Source organism: Mirounga leonina, unplaced genomic scaffold (genome assembly GCF_011800145.1).
Source record: "Mirounga leonina isolate KUSES-001 unplaced genomic scaffold, KU_Mleo_1.0 Mir_170, whole genome shotgun sequence".
NCBI lineage: Eukaryota > Metazoa > Chordata > Mammalia > Carnivora > Phocidae > Mirounga > Mirounga leonina.
In genome coordinates, this window is record NW_023270433.1 from 13,656,932 (window position 1) to 13,676,185 (window position 19,254).

At 44.5% G+C, this 19,254-nt stretch overlaps 1 protein-coding gene across 2 annotated transcripts in view; it reads left to right on the top strand.

Annotated features, from left to right (window-relative positions):
* The first annotated feature begins 11,449 nt into the window (after nt 1-11,449).
* MEGF9 (multiple EGF like domains 9) overlaps nt 11,450-19,254 on the top strand; it is an 83,864-nt gene continuing 76,059 nt past the window's right edge. For both annotated transcript variants that reach the window (XM_035015948.1, XM_035015949.1), the window contains exon 1: nt 11,450-12,216. In XM_035015948.1, coding sequence (XP_034871839.1) covers nt 11,625-12,216 — 592 coding nt within the window. In that variant the 5' untranslated portion in view covers nt 11,450-11,624. The remainder of the gene's footprint in view (nt 12,217-19,254) is intronic.

Below are 19,254 nucleotides of genomic sequence, written 5' to 3' on the forward strand. Positions count from 1 at the left end.
TGAAGGTTTCAAAGGGACAGGAATGGGCAGGACTTAGGGGCCCTGGAAACCAGTGTCCTGGCAGGGGCAGGAGGAGTGAGCGTGTTTGACTTGGACATCTGTGGACCTAGGATACATAAGCCATATGAGTCCCGGGCTTTCTGGAAGGTGCCCCTCCAATCCAAGGTGGCATTCTGCTTTGGTAAAGGGCCCCACACAGACGTTCCTTTTGTTATCCGAATGAGAAGCAGAGTACCAATAGCAGAGCGATTGTTCAAAATGCAAAGTCTGGAAAAGCCCTTAGAACCCCCACTCCTCCCTCCTTCCATCTTCCGGATGGGGGAACCAGGCTGGACAGGTGACTCATCCAAAGCCATGTAGTAAGTTAGGGGCAGGACTAGGCCTGGAGCCAACACCTGCCACTCCGCAACTCACGGTCAGAGTCACTTAAGCCCATCCCCTCGGATTCCTTCTGTTTGGGTGGAACCTTGGAGCAGCTGTGGATACTCTGGAAACCTTGGCTTCCCACTGAGGTGAGGCCAGTTCTTTAATAATAGTGATGGCGGGGCTCCTGGGTGGCTCAGTCGTTGAGCGTCTGCCTTCGGCTCCGGTGGTGATCCCGGGGTCCTGGGATCGAGCCCCACATTGGGCTCCCTGCTTGGCGGGGGGCCTGCTTCTCCCTCTCCCACTCCCCCTGCTTGTGTTCCCTCTTTGGCTGTCTCTCTCTCTCTCTCTCTCTGTCAAATAAATGGGTAGAATTAAAAAAAAAAAATAGTGATGGCACTCTGCGTGGGGACAGTGCTTTCTAGTTTGCAAAATACTTTCGCGTCATTTATGTCCTCTGCCCTCGACTTCTACCTTCCTCCACCCTCTGTTTTCTGTGCTGGCCTCCCAGAGAGGCTGTTTGTGTGGTGTTGAGGGCAAGGCCTCCGGAGCCCAAGTGCGTAAGACTGAAGCCTGCCGTGGGATGGTGCGGCCTTCGGTGAGTTCCACTGCGGGGCTTAGCGGTGCCTCAGTCTCCTCGTCCGCCAAGCGGAGGTGATCATCGGAGTATCTAGTCCTCGAGTTCTCGGGTGAGGCCTCGGTGCGTAATTTCGTGCTCGGGACAGCCCCCCGCACGTCGTTAGGGCTTCACAGACACCAGCACATTCCACCACTGCTGGTAGCCTGGCCCATATTTGTTATTTCACAACTGTGATCTATGACGCCAAAGCCCTTCTCCTCCTCGTTCCTGTTGCTCCTTGGAGACCGCGCTCACACTGCCCTCCCTTCGGAAGACTCCTTTGATGCCCTCCCCGCAGCGCAGTTAGCCTGGGTCTGACTTACCTCACCGCGGACGCTTCCTGGGTTGCGGTCGGGCTCCCTGACCGAGCAGGAGATCTCCCTGGGTATCTTTAGCTGCGACACCACGCCCGGGGGGCAGGCGAATCTATCTGTTTCCTTGATGTTCGTTTGGTGACTGTATGAGTCACCCATCGATCCCCCAATCTAGACATCAATCTTGATGTCTTTCTTTCCCTCACCCTACACCCAAACCAAGAGTAAGTCTTGACAAGTCCACGTCTAAACTGGAACCTGAATGTGCCTCGAGGGCAGTCCCGGGCCGGTCTGGGCTGCCGTCTATCTTCTCACCCTTGGGCAACTCAGCCTTCTCACTGCTCCCGAGATTCACCTTCATGCCCCTCCTTAACCCTTTCCGTTGCCTTGCTGTTGCTCTTCGAAGAAAACCCCCTCCGCGGCATGGCGTAGAGCTCTGTCTAGCTAGCTCCTACTTCCTCCACTTGCCCTCCACCCCTTAAACTTCTCTGCCCTGCTCTCCTTCCCCGCCTCATGTCCTGCACTCACTGCTCCTTCTGCTTTCTGCACAGCCAGCTTCTTCTCTTGATTTCAGGTTGAAGGTCACATCCTCCGAGAGGCTTTCCCTGACCAACCTGAGGGTACGTCTCCCCCTTATTCTGTGTCCCAGCACCCTTTTAATCTCGTTTGTACTGCCAATTATTTATCTGTGAATAAATATTTACCCATTTATTTGTTAACTATCTCACTTGCTATATGGTATATATATTTTTAAAGATTTTATTTATTTATTTGAGAGAGAGAGAGAAGCAGGCTCCCCGCTGAGCAGGGAGCCTGACGTGGGGCTCGATCCCAGGACCCTGAAATCATGACCGGAGCAGAAGGCAGATGCTTAGCCGACTGAGCCACCCAGGCGCCCCTCACTTGCTGTATTGTAAGCATCACGAGTGCAGGGTACTGTTTGTGTGTGTGTGTCTTGTTCACTAGGGTATCTCTAGACCAGTGTTTAATACATTTCTGCTGAATGAATGAAGGAATCCTCCTAGCAACACGATGAGTAGATGAGGCATTTATACATTCACTGTGCAATGACAAAAGTGTAGAGAGGTTCATTCTTGCCCTAGGTAACAAAGGCTGGAAGTAGTGCGGCCAAGCCCCCTAGGTCATGGACTTTTCCACTAGGCCATTCCACTTTGAAGGGAGATAGACTCTGCCCTGGGAACCCAGAGGGGCTGATTCATAGACTAATGCTCTAACATGGGACCAGATGGCAGAGATTCCAAGATTCCTATCTCTAAAGAAGTAGCATTGCCAGTATGTGGCTAAAGATTACATCCAATTCCAAATTCTGGCCTGCACTTGGGGCACTGCACACACCCAACAAACACCCAGTGATTGTAAGAAAAGTGATTTCCTTTGAGAAAGGAAATCAGATCCACAGGCCCAAGAGCAGGCTTGATCTCCCAGGACTCTCTTTAGAGCCGTTCTAATTTAGGCCTGATGGAATGGGAAAGATGTTGTTTCTAGCTCCCTTACAACAGTGTGGCCTAATTTGGAAGATTTTGCCATTCCTGAGGTCCTGACTGCTGCCTGAGAGCAGACCCCCATTATTGTCATCATTTAAAATACTGCAAGCTGGCAGGAAGGCACCATTTCTGTGATTCCAGGAGGAAAGTGCCTGGCCAGAGACCCTGGTGACATAAAGAGCTCTGGACCAGAAGTCAGAAGGTCAGTGCTATGGGTGGGAAGGCCCTGGGGTTTCCAGCCAGCAAACTCTGGGTCCCTTGCTGGCTCTTAGCTGCCCCTCTGTAAGGAATGGCTCGGGTCCGATGGTGGCCTGAGGGTCATAGGGTGTGGTTCTGACCCCGGCTCTGTAACAAATGTGCAGGGAGGGACATTTTAAGGCCTTTTTCCTTCTCTGGCTCTTGTTGTACTCTCTGTACAAGGCCAGGGTTGGAGGGCCTGATTCCTCAGCCCCTTCCTACTCTGATATTTGCTCTCACTGTGAAACATTGGCTCCTCCAGGACAGGGCTTCCTTATCATCCAGCCCTCAGAAACCAGCATGAAATTGACATAGCTAGTTCAAAATAGTTCAACAAAGAGCATCTTTTTCTTTTTAATTAATTAATTATTTATTTTTAAAGTAATCTGTGCCCAACATGGGGCTCAAACACACATCTCTGAGATCAAGAGTCTCATGCTCTTCTGAGTGAGCCAGTTGGGTGCCCTTCAACAAAGAGCATCTTAATTCTAAAGGCCTGGATTTTTTAGGGGTGCCCGAGGAGTCAAGTGCCCACTCCTGCCACTCTGCCAGTCCTGGATGCTAGGTACTCACCCCAATGACAGATGCCCCCTCTAATGAAGGGGGGCTCTTCAAGAGGGGTGAGGTCATGGAAGCAGGTCAGGGAATATGACTCCTCTGAGAGTCTAGAATTTCTGGACATTGAACCCCAAGGACATTCTACTCTCCCTGCACTTGACCCACTATGTGAGAAGACAAGGTTTAGGAAAATCAGACGTGTTCCTGTGTTATTTGAATGTTTACTCGGGGAGCAGGCCTTGGCTGAACACCTCCTATACATTGTTTTGTTTGACCTTGAGCCCTATAAGATAGATATTGTGATCCTCATTCTATAGGGGAGGAAGTTTTGACACAGAGCTAAAGTGACTTGTCCAGACTCTTAACTATATGAAACACACTGAGGGTTGCTGAAAGGGAGGTGGGTGGGGGATGGGGTAACTGGGTGATGGGCTTTAAGGAGGGCACGTGATGTGATGAGCACTGGGTGTGTTATACGCAACTGATGAATTATTGAACACTACATCTGAAACTAATGATGTACTCTATGTTGGCTAATTGAATCTAAATTAAAAAAAATAAAGTGACTTGTCCAAGGTTATACATCTAGAAAAACCAGCATTGTACCCAGCACCCTACTGCTACACTAATGTCTCTCCTAATAATAGCAATACAAAATAATCAAAGTTGAGGAAGTTCAGTAAGCATTGGAAGTCACTGAACTTGAGGATTAAACAAATGGCTATAAATCCTAATTCTTCCATTTATTGGCTTGGTGACCTTGGGCAAGCCATTTGACTTCTTTAAGTGACAGTATACTGACCTATGTGGAGATGTGGACTCCCACTTTGCAGTAGAAGGACAAAAAAAAGATAATGTACATGAAGTGGTCAGCATTGAAGCCTGGCATAAAAGTGCTCCATAAATGTTAGTCACTAATATTATCACTACTCTATTACTACCGTCTTCCCTCCAGAGTGACTGCAAATTTCAAGGGAGATAATGATAGTGAAAGTTCTGTGTTCTGCACCTGTCAGTGGTCCCCTTTATTACAATTACAGCAATTTAAGGGAAAGAGTTATTTAGGAAGTTTTGGCCCCATTCCTCCCCCAAATGGCTCACATTCTTTGCTCTCTGGCCAACACTGATGACGAGTGAGGGTTTGACTTGGTGCCCACTCTGAATGACGTCCTTCAGTAGATCTCCAGGAACTGCAGCAAATGCTTTTCTGAGCTTATTTTTAGCATCTTCTAGAAGGACTCTGAAGCAGGATTTCAACATTTAGCCTCATTGTTTGGAGAAGGTGCTTTGCAATTAGTGGAGTTTGTGACTTAGGACTTTCTCTCTCTTACTATCCTAATTGAGATACCATGGAGGCAGATCAATGATGTGGCTGGCAGACATATGCCCAGGTCCAAGTGAATTCTGTTGCTGGTTATTCCTGATTGAAGTGCTATGTGTTCATTGAAAATAAAAATTTGGAAAATGCGGGAGCACCTGGTTGGCTAAGTCAGTAGAGCATACGACTCTTGATCTCAGGGTCGGGAGTTCAAGCCCCACATTGGATGTAGAGAATACTTAAAAATAAAATCTTAAGGGGCACCCTGGTGGCACAGTTGACTAAGCATCCGACTCCTAGTTCTAGCTCAGGTCATGATCTCAGGGGCATGAGATTCAGCCCCATATCAGGCTCCACACTGAGTGCAGAGTCTGGTTGAGATTCTCTCCACCTCTGCCCCTGCCCCCCGTCAAATAAATAAATATTTTTAAAAAATAAGATCTTACAAAAATTTGGAAAATGCAAAACAATATGAGGATAAAATCTTACCCACAATGCAATCATTCAGAGACTAAGATTATTCCTATATTGGTGTATTTCCTTTTGGTCTTTTATACATATATTCTTTTACATAATTTGGATCATAGTATAAATAGTTCCCTATTTAAAAAAAATTTTTTTAAAGTAGGCTCCACACTATGTGGGCTTGAACTCAGGACCCTGAGATCAAGATCTGAGCTGAGATCGAGTCGGACCCTTAACTGACTGAGCCACATGGGCACCCCGTCCCCTACTTTTTATAAGACTATTTTTAGAGCAGTTTTAGGTTCATAGCAAAATTGAGAGGAAGATACAGAAATTTCCCATATACCCTCTGCCCCCAAACGTGCACAGCCTCCCCTACTATCAACATCCTCCACCAGAGTGGTACATTTGTTACAATGAACTAACCTACATTGACACATCGTAGTCATCCTAAATCAATAGCTTACATTGTGGTTCATTCTTGCTGTTACATTTTATGAGTTTAGACAAATGTCTAATGACATGTATCCATCTTTATAATATATAATACTGTCTCCATAGTTTTGCCCTTTTCAGAATGTCATAGAGCTGGAATCGTACAGTACGCTGCCCTCTCAGATTTGCTTCTTTCACTCAGCAATATGCATTTACATTTCCTTCATATCTTTTCATGGCTTGATAGCTCATTTTTTTTCTAGTGCTGAATAATATTCTGTTGTCTGGATATACCACAGTTTATCCATTCACCTACTGAAGGACATCATGCCTGCTTCCAAGTTTTGGCAATTACGAACAAAGCTTGCTATAAAGATCTGTCCGCAGGCTTTTGTCTGGACATATGTTTTCAGTTCCTTCGGGTAAATACCAAGGAGCACAATTGCTGGATCATATGTAAGAATATGTTTCATTTCATAAGAAACCACCAAACTGTCTTCTGAAGTGGCTGAACCATTTTGCATTCCCATCGGTAACGAATGAGAGTTCCTGTTGCTCCACACCCTCACCAGCATTTGGTGTTGTCAATGTCCAGGTTTTGGCCATTCTAAGAGGTGTGTACTGGTAGGCTATTTTTTTCACTATTTTGTATTGTAAGAATTTCTTTCATGCGTATCATTTTTTAAATAGATGTATAGTGGCCCAAGTAGGGAGGTCATACAGCACAAAATACTTAACTTGTCCCTTACTGTTACCTGTTCAGATTTTTCTATTTTCACTATTATCAATAACACTCTGATGAACATTTTTGTATGTAAATATTTACATCTGATTATTTATTTCCCTTGGCTATATTCTTTTTTTTTTTTTTTTTTTTGAGTTAAATCATCAGTTATTTATTATCACCCAGACAAATAAGAAAAGCAATTGCTTGGTAGATTTCAAGTATTCACAGTTTTTTATTTATTGTATTGTATTGTATTGTATTGTATTGTATTGTATTGTATTGTATTATGTTCAGTTAGCCACTGTATAGTACATCATAAGTTTTTGAAGTAGTGTTCAACGATTCACTAGTTGCGTATAACACCCAGTGTCAGCACAACAAAAAAGGATTTTATTTATTTGACAGAGAGAGGGAGAGAGAGCACAAGCAGGGGGAGTGGCAGGCAGAGGGAAAGGGAGATGCAGGCTCCCTGCTGAGCAGGGAGCCTGATTAGGGGCTCTCCATCCCAGGACCCTGGGATCATGACCTGAGCCGAAGGCAGACACTTAACTGACTGAGCCACCCAGGTGCCCCCTCCCTTAGATATATTCTTAAAAGCGGAAATAATTAGTCAAAGAGTACAGACACTTTTTAAGATTTCCTGGAAAAGTTCTATTACTTTACATTCTTATCAACAGACTGAGGCACTCCCTCATTAGCAAATATTATCAGTTTTTAAAAATTCTTGCCAACTCAGCTTAAAAAAAAAGTAACTCATTATGTCAATTTGCAAATCTTTGATTACTTAAGTTGAATATACAGCATTTCATGTTTTTTAGCCATTTTTACTTCCCTCTGTGAGTTTTCTGTTAGTGTCCTTTGCCGGGCAGACTGTTAATAGTGGCCCCAATAATCCTAAAGTTGTCTGCAGATGATGCCAAATCTTGCATTTAGCCACATCTGATAGGAGGCCAGGCTCCGGCAGGATTAGAAATTGTCCATGTCAGCATTGCTGTTTCAATGAAACCAGAAAGGGGAAAGTTACCATGTTTTATTGGAATCTGGGAGATGAAGTTATTTTGCTGAGCTGCATCTATTATTTTATTATGCCTTCTCTTCTTTTCATACTCCCAAAGATTCTCTTTTCTTAAATTCTGCTCTTATAGGAGGGTAAAATTTCATGTGTATGTGTCCTTTTTTTCAGTATGTGTTCATCTTACTATGTGCGACACATAGTCGCCCCTGCAGGGGATGGAGGAGTGTCAAGAAGAGTCTGGGCTTTGGAGCTGGGTAGATCTTGGGCAAATCCCTTCACCTCTCAGAGGCTCAGCTTCCTGTTCTTTCAAGTATGAGGACAGCCCTATCTTTGGGGAATAAATATGTTATGCATGCAAAACTCCTAGCACAGTGTTTGCCACTTGGTAAGACTCCATTTAGTTCAACAAATAGTTCCTTTTTTTTTTTTTAAGCTTTATTTATTTATTTGAGAGAGAAAGAGAGAGAGCGTGTAGGGCAGGGGGTGAGCAGAGGGAGAGGGAGAGAGAGATACGGGGCTCTATCCTACGACCCCGAGACCACGACCTGAGCCGAAACCAAGAGTCGGCTTGCCCAACCCACTGTACCACCCAGGTGCCCCTCCACCAACAATCCTTGAGCCACTCCTGCGTATATGACATCGTGCTGGGTGCGGAGTATACAAAGAGAAATCAGATGGGGCACTTTACAGCATCTCTGTTGCCTACAGGAGAAAGTTCAGGCTGCTCATCTGCTCTGACAAGGTCCTCTCTGGCCCCAGCTGTTCTGTGGCCCCTCATTATTAAGTCTAGTGGCCCTGTGTGTCATGGGCGGGTTGTCAGCTCTCCTTAGAGCCCTGGGTCTTAGTCACAGTTCTAGAGCAACAGGAAAAGTGCCACATAGAGTTACAGCTATAATTGTCTCCCCTCTTTTCTTCTTAACATTGTATCATAAGCATTTTCCCTTTACAGCGTAATTGTTAAGGGAACTACTGGAGCTGGCGAGCCTCAGTTTGATTTCTGACTCTATCACTTACTAAGTGACCTTGGGCAAGTGGCTTAACCTCTCTGTGCCCTAGTTTCCTTATCTATAAAATAAGGATAATAATAGTGCCTACTTCCTGGGGTTCTTTTTTGGATTAAACAAAATATTTTATGTGTAGCTTTTAGTGTAAAGTCTAGCACACAGTAAGAGCTCAGTGATCTATTTTGAATATTTAACTATACTGTCTTCAGAGCCACCCTTACAATGACTTTATATGATTAAATTGAACAGACGTAATAATACCTTTGTCTGATACTGGATATTTAAGGTGTTTCTGATTTTTTTAATTTTTAAAAAAATTTTTCTCTCCTCCTGCCAGAGAATCTCTGATCTAGCACATCTTAGGACCAGCCCAGCATTTTTCAGCTATCACTTGCGGATAGCTGGTAGGGCAATTGTCAGGCCATTTCACCTGTTGGGAAAGCTATGGGGAAGCTATGACACAGAGGATTTTGTTGTGATCCTTCAGCCTCCAAGGCTCAAAGTTAGCGTTGCTATAATGGAAAAACAAACCTACACAGGTCGAGCACCTTCTGTATACCAGGCTCTGTGAAAACATTCTCTTCAATCCTCAGCTCAAATAAGTGAGACAGAATTTATTGACCCCACTTTATAGATGAGAAAACTGAGACTCAGAGAGGTAAAAGATTTCCTCCAAGGTCACACATCTGGCAAAGTCATGAGCCAGATCTGTCTGACTCTAAAGTTATGAGCTCTTTCCATGGCACCACAGGATCTCTTTTCAATTTAATTCAATTTTATCAGCATGGATTAGTGCTCACACGTTATTACCCCTGCTAGGCACTAAGAACAAAGAGAACAGCCTAATGGGAGAGACAGACACATAAATTGCAAGTTCTAGTATTAAGGCTGATGCATGCCTGTGAGAAGTAAAAAGCCAGGTGGGCAGTTCCATTTATCCTGTTGTATATATTTCTGAAAGCCATTCTTAATCCTTTTAGGAGAGACAGGAGAGAGATAGATTGATAGATTGGGACTATAATCAATGAATAAACCCCAGGGCCATGGGCAAATGGGAAGGGAGTGTTTAATTCCCACTCAGAGATCCAGGGAAGTTTCTTAGAGGATATGGTATTTTGGTTGGGGTTTGAAAGGCTAGGAAGAATCAGCAGGAGGACATGGGGAAGGGGCTGACCTGTCCACCTCCTTCCCCAAGAGAAGTAAAAACAGAATCTTGATTTCCCCTTGCTAAATGTTGGTCTGAAACCAGAACACCTACACACACCCCTCTCATTTTGCAGTCCTCTTCCATACATAGACACATCTACCAACACACACCCATATACACAAATAAAAAGAAACAAACCCTGCAGAAAATACACATAAAACATACACCAGTACATGTGCAGATACTTAAAACACACAATACACAAAAATAGACACTAGCTCTCATAAACTCACACAAATACATATCATACTTACACACACAGACTCACAAAGATGTTTATGCTCTCATCCACAAGCGTGTACACATCCTCTCCCCACCTACTACTCAGGCAGGTGAATAAATGCATTTTTAAATTAACATATACCCAAGTTCACATACAAATCTCATCCTGCCTTTCTGGTTGGAGGACAGTGACTAATGGGAAACCATGCACAAAGGCAAGCATCACGTAGGAGAGGCCAGGAATGGGTTGGCGTCGGGGCTGGGATTAAGCCCTGTCAGATGACAAACCCGTCCCGCCTGCCTCTCCCTAGAAGCTGCAGCGCCTGAGCAGGCTCTGGATCCTGGGCAGATGGTGCGAGGCTGCGCGTCGGAATTCCAGCTTTATACAGGGTTTGGTGTCACGGGGGGCCAAGCTCTGCTATCAGACCCACCCCAGTCCCTGCAGTAGGCAGGAGGCTGGGGACACTTCAGGGCTGTGGCGTGGGGCTTGTCCGAACCCAGTACACTGCGAGTAGTTAGCATTAAGGAGGGTTTACTGCGGGCCGGGGACTGGGTTAAGCGCTTTCAGTACATGACTGAATTCTCACATCATCTCTGTGACAGGAGGTGTGGGGGTGTTCCGTGTCTATCATGCCCATTTTAGAGGTGAGAAAACTGCGCTCAGGCCACAAAACCACTCAGCAGGAAACAGGACGCTGAGGTTCAAACCCCGTCGGAGCCTATTCTCCTCTGGGGATGGGTTGGGGGTGCGGGGTCAGAGTAAAATGTGCACGTGATTCTGTCTCCACTATACAGGAAGCTTGCACCTTCGGCTCCGGGCGGGTCTCTAGTACTCCCGTCCTGCCTGGCACAGCGCCGGGGCCTACAGCAGGTGTCTGGTCCGGGCGTGGGTCTTGGCTCAGTGGCGCCTTCAGCATGGGCCTCAGTTTCTCCATCCCTGAAATGGGAATGGCAGCGCAGACCTCGCAGGGCCGAGGCCAGGCCTTCTCGGGCAGCACAAGCAGTGCTGAGCTCTACATGCTCGCTGCTGCCGCCCTCGCCCATTGCGGGGGTTCCAGCCCAGTCTCCACCGGAGCCCGGGTGCGGCGCCGGCGCCCCATTGTTCAAGAGGGCGGGGAAGCTCCCGAGAGCGGATTCCCCGCCCCGGGTCGCGCTAGCCGCCCAGTGGAGCAGACGACTTGGCCCGGCGTTTGCCGCGCGGGGCGCGTCCTTTGTCTGCTCCGCGTCGCCCGATGCCCGCGGCCCGCGCCCCACTCCTCGGGCAGACAAAGCCGGAGCTGCCGCGAGCCCGAAGGGCTGGAGAGGGGCTCGTACCACCCTCCTCCCGCCTTAACACCGCCCCCTCCCCTCGACGCCCTCTGATTGGTCCGCGGAGCTACAGAGAGGCCGGGAAGCGGGCGGGTCACGTGGGCCAGCGTGGCCTTCTATTGGTCGGGCGAGGCTGCCAGTCGGGGAGGGCGGGCTGCCGCGCTCTGCCGGTCGCTCCCTCCGCGCTGGGGCCCGCCCGCGGGGCCGGCCGCCTGTCAGAGGGAGGTGGCGATGGTGCGCCCGGTGGCGCTGGCGGCTGCGGCGGCTTCCCTGGTCCGAGTGCAGGGAGGAGAAGATGACTGACCGACCGACTGAATGACTGAATGAATGAATGGCGGAGCCGAGCGCGCCATGAGGAGACTGCCGAGCCTGGGCGCCCTCGCCCTGTTGTGCTGCGCCGCCGCCGCCGCCGCCGCCGCCGCCTCAACAACCTCGGCGGGGAATGTCACCGGTGGCGGCGGGGCCGCGGGGCAGGTGGACGCGTCTCCGGGCCCGGGGCTAGGGCGCGAGCCCAGTCGCCCTTTCCCTAAGGTGACGACTCCCACGGCCCAGGCCCCGACGACCGGAGCGCCGCGCACTCCTGTCCACCAGCCCCTGGCTGCGTCCTCGTCAGCCCAATCCCCGGAGACCACCCCTCCTCGGGCGACGGCTGGACCCGCCGCGACCACCTTCCAGGCGCCGCTCGGCCCCTCGCCGACCGCCCCTCCGGCGGTGGACCGTACTGCGACCACCCCTCGCGCGACAACCAGACCCGCGCCGACCACCCTCTCGACGAGCACTGGCCCGGCGCCCACCACCCCCGTTGCGACCACCATCCCGGCGCCCACCACTCGGCTGAGCCCGGCCCCCGAGCTCCCCGGCGGCAGCAGCGTCCCGCCCACCCCACCTGCCACCGAGGCCCCCTCTCCCCCTCCCCCAGGTGAGTCCCCGCGCCCCTCGCCGGCTGCACGCAGCCCCGCGGCTGCCTCCAGGGTTGGGCTAGCGCCCGGAATTGATCATTCTTCGCCCCAAAGTTTCCCCGGATTTCGACTCCCAAGGGGGAGGTCCGAGCTCCAGCTCGCCCGCGCCCCCCTCCCCAGTCTGGAAAGTCTTTTGTCCCCCCTGGGCTGGGCTTCCCCGGGAGGGGTGCGGCTGCGGTGTGGAAGGCATCGTATCTCTTTCCAAACGGGGCTTTCTGGCCTTTGTCAGAGACCCTGAATGGGCGCAAACTTTTGGGTTCGGTTCGTTCACCCTGCCTCTCCGCCTGGGTTATTTCGGGAAGTTTGAAAGCCAGAACAGTACCTCGTTCAACCAATGGGTCAAAAACTGAGTATAAGGGATGCCTTCCGAAGCTTCCGTCTCCTTGTTAATTTCTCCGTGTGTGTGTGTGTGTGTGTGTGTGTGTGTATAATGTGCATATAGATATAATGTGCATTATATATGTATATATAAGATGTGCATGTGACAGGTGGAAGAGATAGTGAGGATTTTGTTTACCACTGTAGGACAGACCAGCCGAGGCAAAAAAAAAAAAAAAAAAAAAAAAGACATTGTAATCCATGTTTTCCCTGCAAATAAGTGAATTCAGTAGGTCATTTGGGACAGGTGTGTATCTAGGTTGAGCATGCCTATAAATTAGGTTAAATCCCTTCCTTGCACCATTTTTTTTCTTTCTCACTTACAAGGTCAATATGTTTGGACAAATATACAATTTAAGCAGGGATGCCCATTTTCTCCTCCTTAAGTTAGAATGTTCAGTTTGGAGGATGCTGATAAATGCCAGTATCTGTTTTGAGTCCACATAGAAAATAGGCTCTTCTTCCTGCTGATTGAAGTCTTCAAGCAAAGTTAAAGACAACTCCTATTCTTGTCTCCTTTTAATCTAAAGTGGGCCTGGAACTAAACAAATAAAAACTATCTTGTCAAGACATTAGACAAGAGTTTCTGAATTCCTTTGCCAAAGTTGGGCTGGAGATTTGTCCAAACTATTTGCCAAGCTGTACTTACATTAATGGATCTCTGACCTAATTGTTAGGCTCAGTGATTTGCTGTAGAGTCAGGTATGGACTTTGGACTATAATTGAATTTGTAGAGAGTTTTCCCACATGATTGTGAGTCTTAATACAGTTTTGAATCTTGGGTTGGAGCATGGCATTAACATCAGTAGGAATGCAGATTATTCCAACCATAAAAAGCTAAGTTTGCATCTCTTCTAGCTTGAAGGAGTATATAAACCAGCTGGATTTTGACTGTAACCTTTTTTGGCTTTGGTATAGAAAGATTGTCATATTACTAAGAGACAGGAAGCATAGTGGTTGAGAGTATGGACTCTGGAGTCCATTCTTAGGTTTGAATCCTAGCTCTGCCCCTTATTAACCCTGTAATCTTGAGCAGGTCACTTAACCTCTCTTCAACTGTGAAATGAAGATAATAATAGTACTTACTTCATAGGATTGCTGTGAAGATTAACTAAGTTAATACATTTATGGTGCTTGGAACAGTTCCTGGTCCGGAATAAGCACTTTGTGTGTGTTAGTTATCCTTATGACTACAATTTTTTTTTGAGAAACCTAGTAGTAACGTGATGATTTCTTAGTTGTTGTTGTTGTAGTAAAATATAATAGAAAAAGGATGAATTAAATCTTCCAGAGTTTGAGGCACACAGTAGCATTTAAGTAGTAGCAAGGTCACTCATTTTGAATGGTTAGTATATGATAAATAAGTCCATGTAATTGATATTATTTTAACTTTATTATTTTTGTATTGTTATTTTTAAATCACAAAGTCAACCTTTACTTCCAAAAAAAAATACAAACAACCAGAAGTCTACAAAGGAAAAAGTGAAAGTCACTCCTTTACTGCTTCCTAGTTCCAGTCAGTCCCTAGAGGTTACTACTCTTAACAGTTTGATCTCTTTTCAGACATTTTTCTGGACATATATGAACATACATACACAGACGGTTTTTAAAAATAGTTTTAAAACTCAAAATACTTCTACACATACTGTTTTACAGCTTGCTGTATTCACTTAACTATATATTGGGAATTTTTTTTCCACGTCCATACTTAAGATCTACCTTATTCTTCTTTTAACAGTTGCATTTTTTGGTATAAGAGTAATATAATTTTTTAAACCAATTCCTTATTTATGGACATTTAGATTGCTTCTGGGATTCAGTTTAAAAAGCACAGAGAAGAATGTGTTCTTGTTAAGCCCATCATGGACATATTCTCCAATACTTCAGCTGGAGTTTCAAAGAATCCAATTTCAAGTGAAGTAAAGCTGGATTGATTAATATGTGCCATCTGAACTGTTCAAGGCTTTAGTAACTTCCATGAACTAACATATACCTATGTCTATCATGGTCTTTGGGTGACAAAAGTTTTAGAAGGCTGTCCAACTTTGGTAGCTGTTCTGTGTCTTAAATTTAACACAGTTCTTACTTTTTTTGTGTGAATTCACTATGGATTGCTATGTCTAGTTCTTAGCAGCTGAACTGAACTTTGTGGGCCTGTTGATACGTAGTTTTGGCTTTACAGTATGATATAATCAAGGATGGCCTTTTTATCTGAGCATGTGTTCTAGTCTACTTCAAGCAGTACACACATCTCTTTGACAGAAGGAAAGCTTCCAGCTGATCTTGAGAGACCTAGTTTGACTTGCAGAGTTGGATTCTCTGGCATTTGGGAAGATGGTTGTACTGGGTATTATATTTTAATGTTCCTGTAAGGACTGAATGCCATTGATAATATGTGATTAGATGGGTCTTCTAGCTGCTCTTTGATTTAATAAGAATTTCTTTCATAGAGGTCTAGCTGAGAGCTCTTGCCTGCCCCTCAATTAGGGCCCTCTTTTGTTTATAAGGACACTGATCTGCAAACTGAAACTAATTGCCCAGCAAACAGGCACTTTCCTCCCCCAGACTTGGCAAAACATTTGGCTGATTGGTTGGCTGGGTAGGCCATTTTAAGAAGAGTTAAGGAAGAGGCTGTGATGCCAGAGGATGGTGGTTACAGGCAGTAAGACACTAAGGTGATGACAAGTGTTCAATTTTTTAAACTATGGACCTTTAGGGCTAGATAGGACTTTAGAAGCCACTACCTCCTAGCGTGGCTCTACATTTTAAGAAATACTTCCAAGAGTTAGCTGAAATCTTTCTCTCTGTTGTTAACACCTACTGGTTCTGGTTCTGCCCTTCGGAGCCATGTGGAACAAGTCTGCTCTGTCTGTGCCATGATAATTCTTCAGGGGCTTGGGGATAGTGATCGTGTTCCCTCTGAGTCTGGACTAAATAACTTTAGCTCCCTCAACTGTTCTTTATGTGACAGGGTTTCACATTCCCTCACTGTCCTCTTCTGGACTTTTTCAGTCTTTCTGCGTCTCTCCCAAAGCGTGGAGCACAGAGCTCAACATAATACTCCATATATGCTCTAACTAGCTTGCGGTAGAGAGGGCAGTTACCTCGTTCCTTCTGGATGCTATGCTACTGTTGATGTAGTTAGTTCCTAATCACAGTAGTGTTTTTGGCAGCCACATTATGTTGTTGACTCATTGAATCCATTAAGATAGCTAAGCCGTTTTTTTTTAAAAAAACAAAACATGTACTAGATGAGTGTTTCTTCATTCCGGACTGGGAAATTCTTGTTATTTTCTAAAGTATGAACTGAGACATTTGATGTATTGTGTTAGATTCAAGCCATCCTTTTAGATCCCAAGTCTGTTAGCATACCCCACCCAGTTTATTCACATGCACCTACAGGGTGTTCCTATAGACAGAGTCTAAGGACAAGTTAGAGCAGGTTATTCTTACCTCATAGAGGAGAGTAAATTTATGGATGATAAAATAGTTTGGAAGGGAAGGAGTAATAGTTTAGTTCTCAAGGGTCTCTTCTAGCTTAAAAGTTCTGTGATGATTTGGTATGCGTGATTCAGGGCACATTAATGCCCCCAAAGAGACTTAATCATTTATTTATGATGTAAATTAAGAGAATAGGCTTTGTTTAAGCAAACCTTAGAATTTAGAGCTTGAAAATTCTGACTAGTATAACATGTAAATAAAATATCGTGAATGGATTTTGTTTGAAAGGAACATTCTGGGAATGCAGGGCCCTTCTAACTGTACCAGGTAATGTTTTCTTTTTTCCTTTTTTTAAAAAAAAATTTTTTATTATGTTATGTTAATCACCATACATTACATCATTAGTTTTTGATGTAGTGTTCCATGATTCATTGTTTGCATATAACACCCAGTGCTCCATGCAGTACGTGCCCTCTTTAATACCCATCACCAGGCTAACCCATCCCCCCACCCCCTCCCCTCTAGAACCCTCCATTTCTCAGAGTCCATAGTCTCTCATGGTTCGTCTCCCCCTCTGATTTCTCCCCCTTCATTTTTCTCTTCCTACTATCTTTTTTTTTTTTTAACATATAATGTATTATTTGTTTCAGAAGTAGAGGTCTGTGATTCAACAGTGTTACACAATTCACAGCGCTCACCATAGCACATACCCTCCCCAATGTCTATCACCCAGCTACTCCATCCCTCCCACCCCCCACCACTCCAGCAACCCTCAGTTTGTTTCCTGAGATTAAGAATTCCTCTTACCGGGTAATGTTTTCTTCATCCTAAAATTCTCTGCTCTAGGTACAGAGTGTTATTTGCTTGTGGTTATTTAAGAAGATATCATTTGTTTTAGGGACATAGAAGTTGTTCAGGCTCCAGAGATAATGTAGGTCCACTATCTTTTATCCAAAACCTGTGGGGCTGGATGTGTTTCAGAATTTAAGTTTTTCTTCTGGATTTTAGGAAGTTAATAAATATACCCCAATGAAGTCTGGGGCAGCATCCTATGATCAAATACATGAAGATATTTGCAGCAAAATGCATGTATATTTACAGTGAGTGGGATAAATAAAGACTGTAAATAGCCTTGCATATGTTTGGGTCAGGTTTTGCTGCCAAATGAGTTACAGAAAGAATTTTGGTTTTTGGATCTCCCGGTACTTGGCATCAGGTCTGAGGGCTTATGGACCACTGTAACAGTAATTGCAAACACATATTGTACTTACTATGTTCCAGGCAGTGTTCTGAGCACCTTACATATATCAACTTATTTAATCCTCACAACAGTTAGGTACAATTGAGTTAGATAATATTATTATCCTCATCTTACAGATAAGGAAACTGGGGCTCACAGAAGCCCAGCTATGGCAGAACCTAGATTCAAACTTAATCATTCTGATTCCAGAATTCATATTATTGGCATTTAAGGAAATAGTTACATAGAAGAGAAGAGAAGGAAACCATTTTGCTAAAAATTATTGGTCCTTGGATACTAATCTGAGAAAATTTCTACTGTTCTACTGAGTGAAGTTACTCCCTTCACTCTATTGTATGCTATTCATTCACCTCTTTGAATTTTCTGTTTTACAGTGTTTTACAACTGTGGTTTTAAATTGTAGTTTTAATTCTTCCTTTGATTAGATTTTAATATGGTCTATGATGGAGAAGTTTATAGTCTTTTTAGGGCCAGGCCCAGGGACTTCTCAAATTTACTGTATCTTATGCCTGGCCTAAGTGCCTAGCTTTATGTAGAAATTCCTTAGTCTGATTTGTTTTTGGAATAGCATAGTTAAACTCCATAACATTAGTTTCAAATCTTCTGAATTATGACCCCAGGAAGCCTTCTGGCTAATTGAAAATTTACACATTGAAATAATCTGACTAGGTCTTTTTATCTTGATTTTTTTTTTTAAAGACCCATTAAATTAAAGTGTGCATTACTTTTCATCTCAAAATTTCTAAACATGTATACATTAACTTCCAGACGTCCTGGCACCCTTATAAAAAGAATGGAAAAAAAGTATCACAGTACTGTTTTTACTGATGGGTAAATTATGGGTAGATCAGAAGAGAATAGAAATATAAGATCTTGTTTAGCTGAAAGACAGTGTTGGATGATATTTTTAGTTATAAAGAGCTTTAATTCATGCTTTTTGCCTTGATCTTGATTTTTGTTTATTTACCGTAGATGTGATATAAAAATCTTTATTACTAATGTTGAGATTATGTTACAGGCACCTCTTCTGTGGTCACTGTCTCTCTTCAAGTACATATTTTGGTTTATCTGTTTTTCACTGGAAACAACTACCCAGACTACACTAGTAGTCTGTTTGAAGGGAGATTTTTGAAAATTGTGATGAAAAAGATAATGTTTGGACACATATGTGTTTGGATCACAGTAAAGGTTTATTCAAAAAAATTATCCTTGTAGATGTTTCTTCTAAGTACATGTGATAAATTTGTGTCAAAATAATCCCTCTGGTAATGCTACTACTGTTTCACAGATAAGCATTATTGTCAAAAAAACCTTTCCCCATTATTTTTTCTTCATTAAGAAACAAAACAAAACAAAACCTTTCCTCTGTTCTCCTTGCTCATTTTTTCACTTTATTTTTATTTTTTTCACTTTAAATTCCTCTATATGTCCCTCTCACTCTTGTCTTTTATTCTTAGCCCCATCCATTCTTTCATGTTCTTTAAGGAATCAAATTATCCTCTCTATTTAACAATTTACCACTTTGTCCTCCTTCAGTGCCTCCTCAAAGCCCAATTCTTCCAAGAAGTCTTTCTGGAGGAACAAAAGATGTCCTTGAAGATGGCCTGGTAACAGGGTGCAAAGGGTTGAACACTTCGCACTCTGAACAAAACCTGTCTGTCTTTCTCTGCGACTTTGACTTTTTTCCTATGGATTTGTTTTTAGTCTATTTAATTTAGATTATTAAGCCCGTTTGAGAAGAAAGTGTCATAATTTATATAGTATTCAGGACATGGTATTAATTCTCTCTTTATGAAAATAATGAGAGAAAAGCTCTTTTTTATTGCCCAGATTTTGTCTCTCTGCCTCTTTCTTTCTTTCTTTCTTTCTTTCTTTCTTTCTTTCTTTCTTTCTTTCTTTCTTTCTTTCTTTCTTTCTT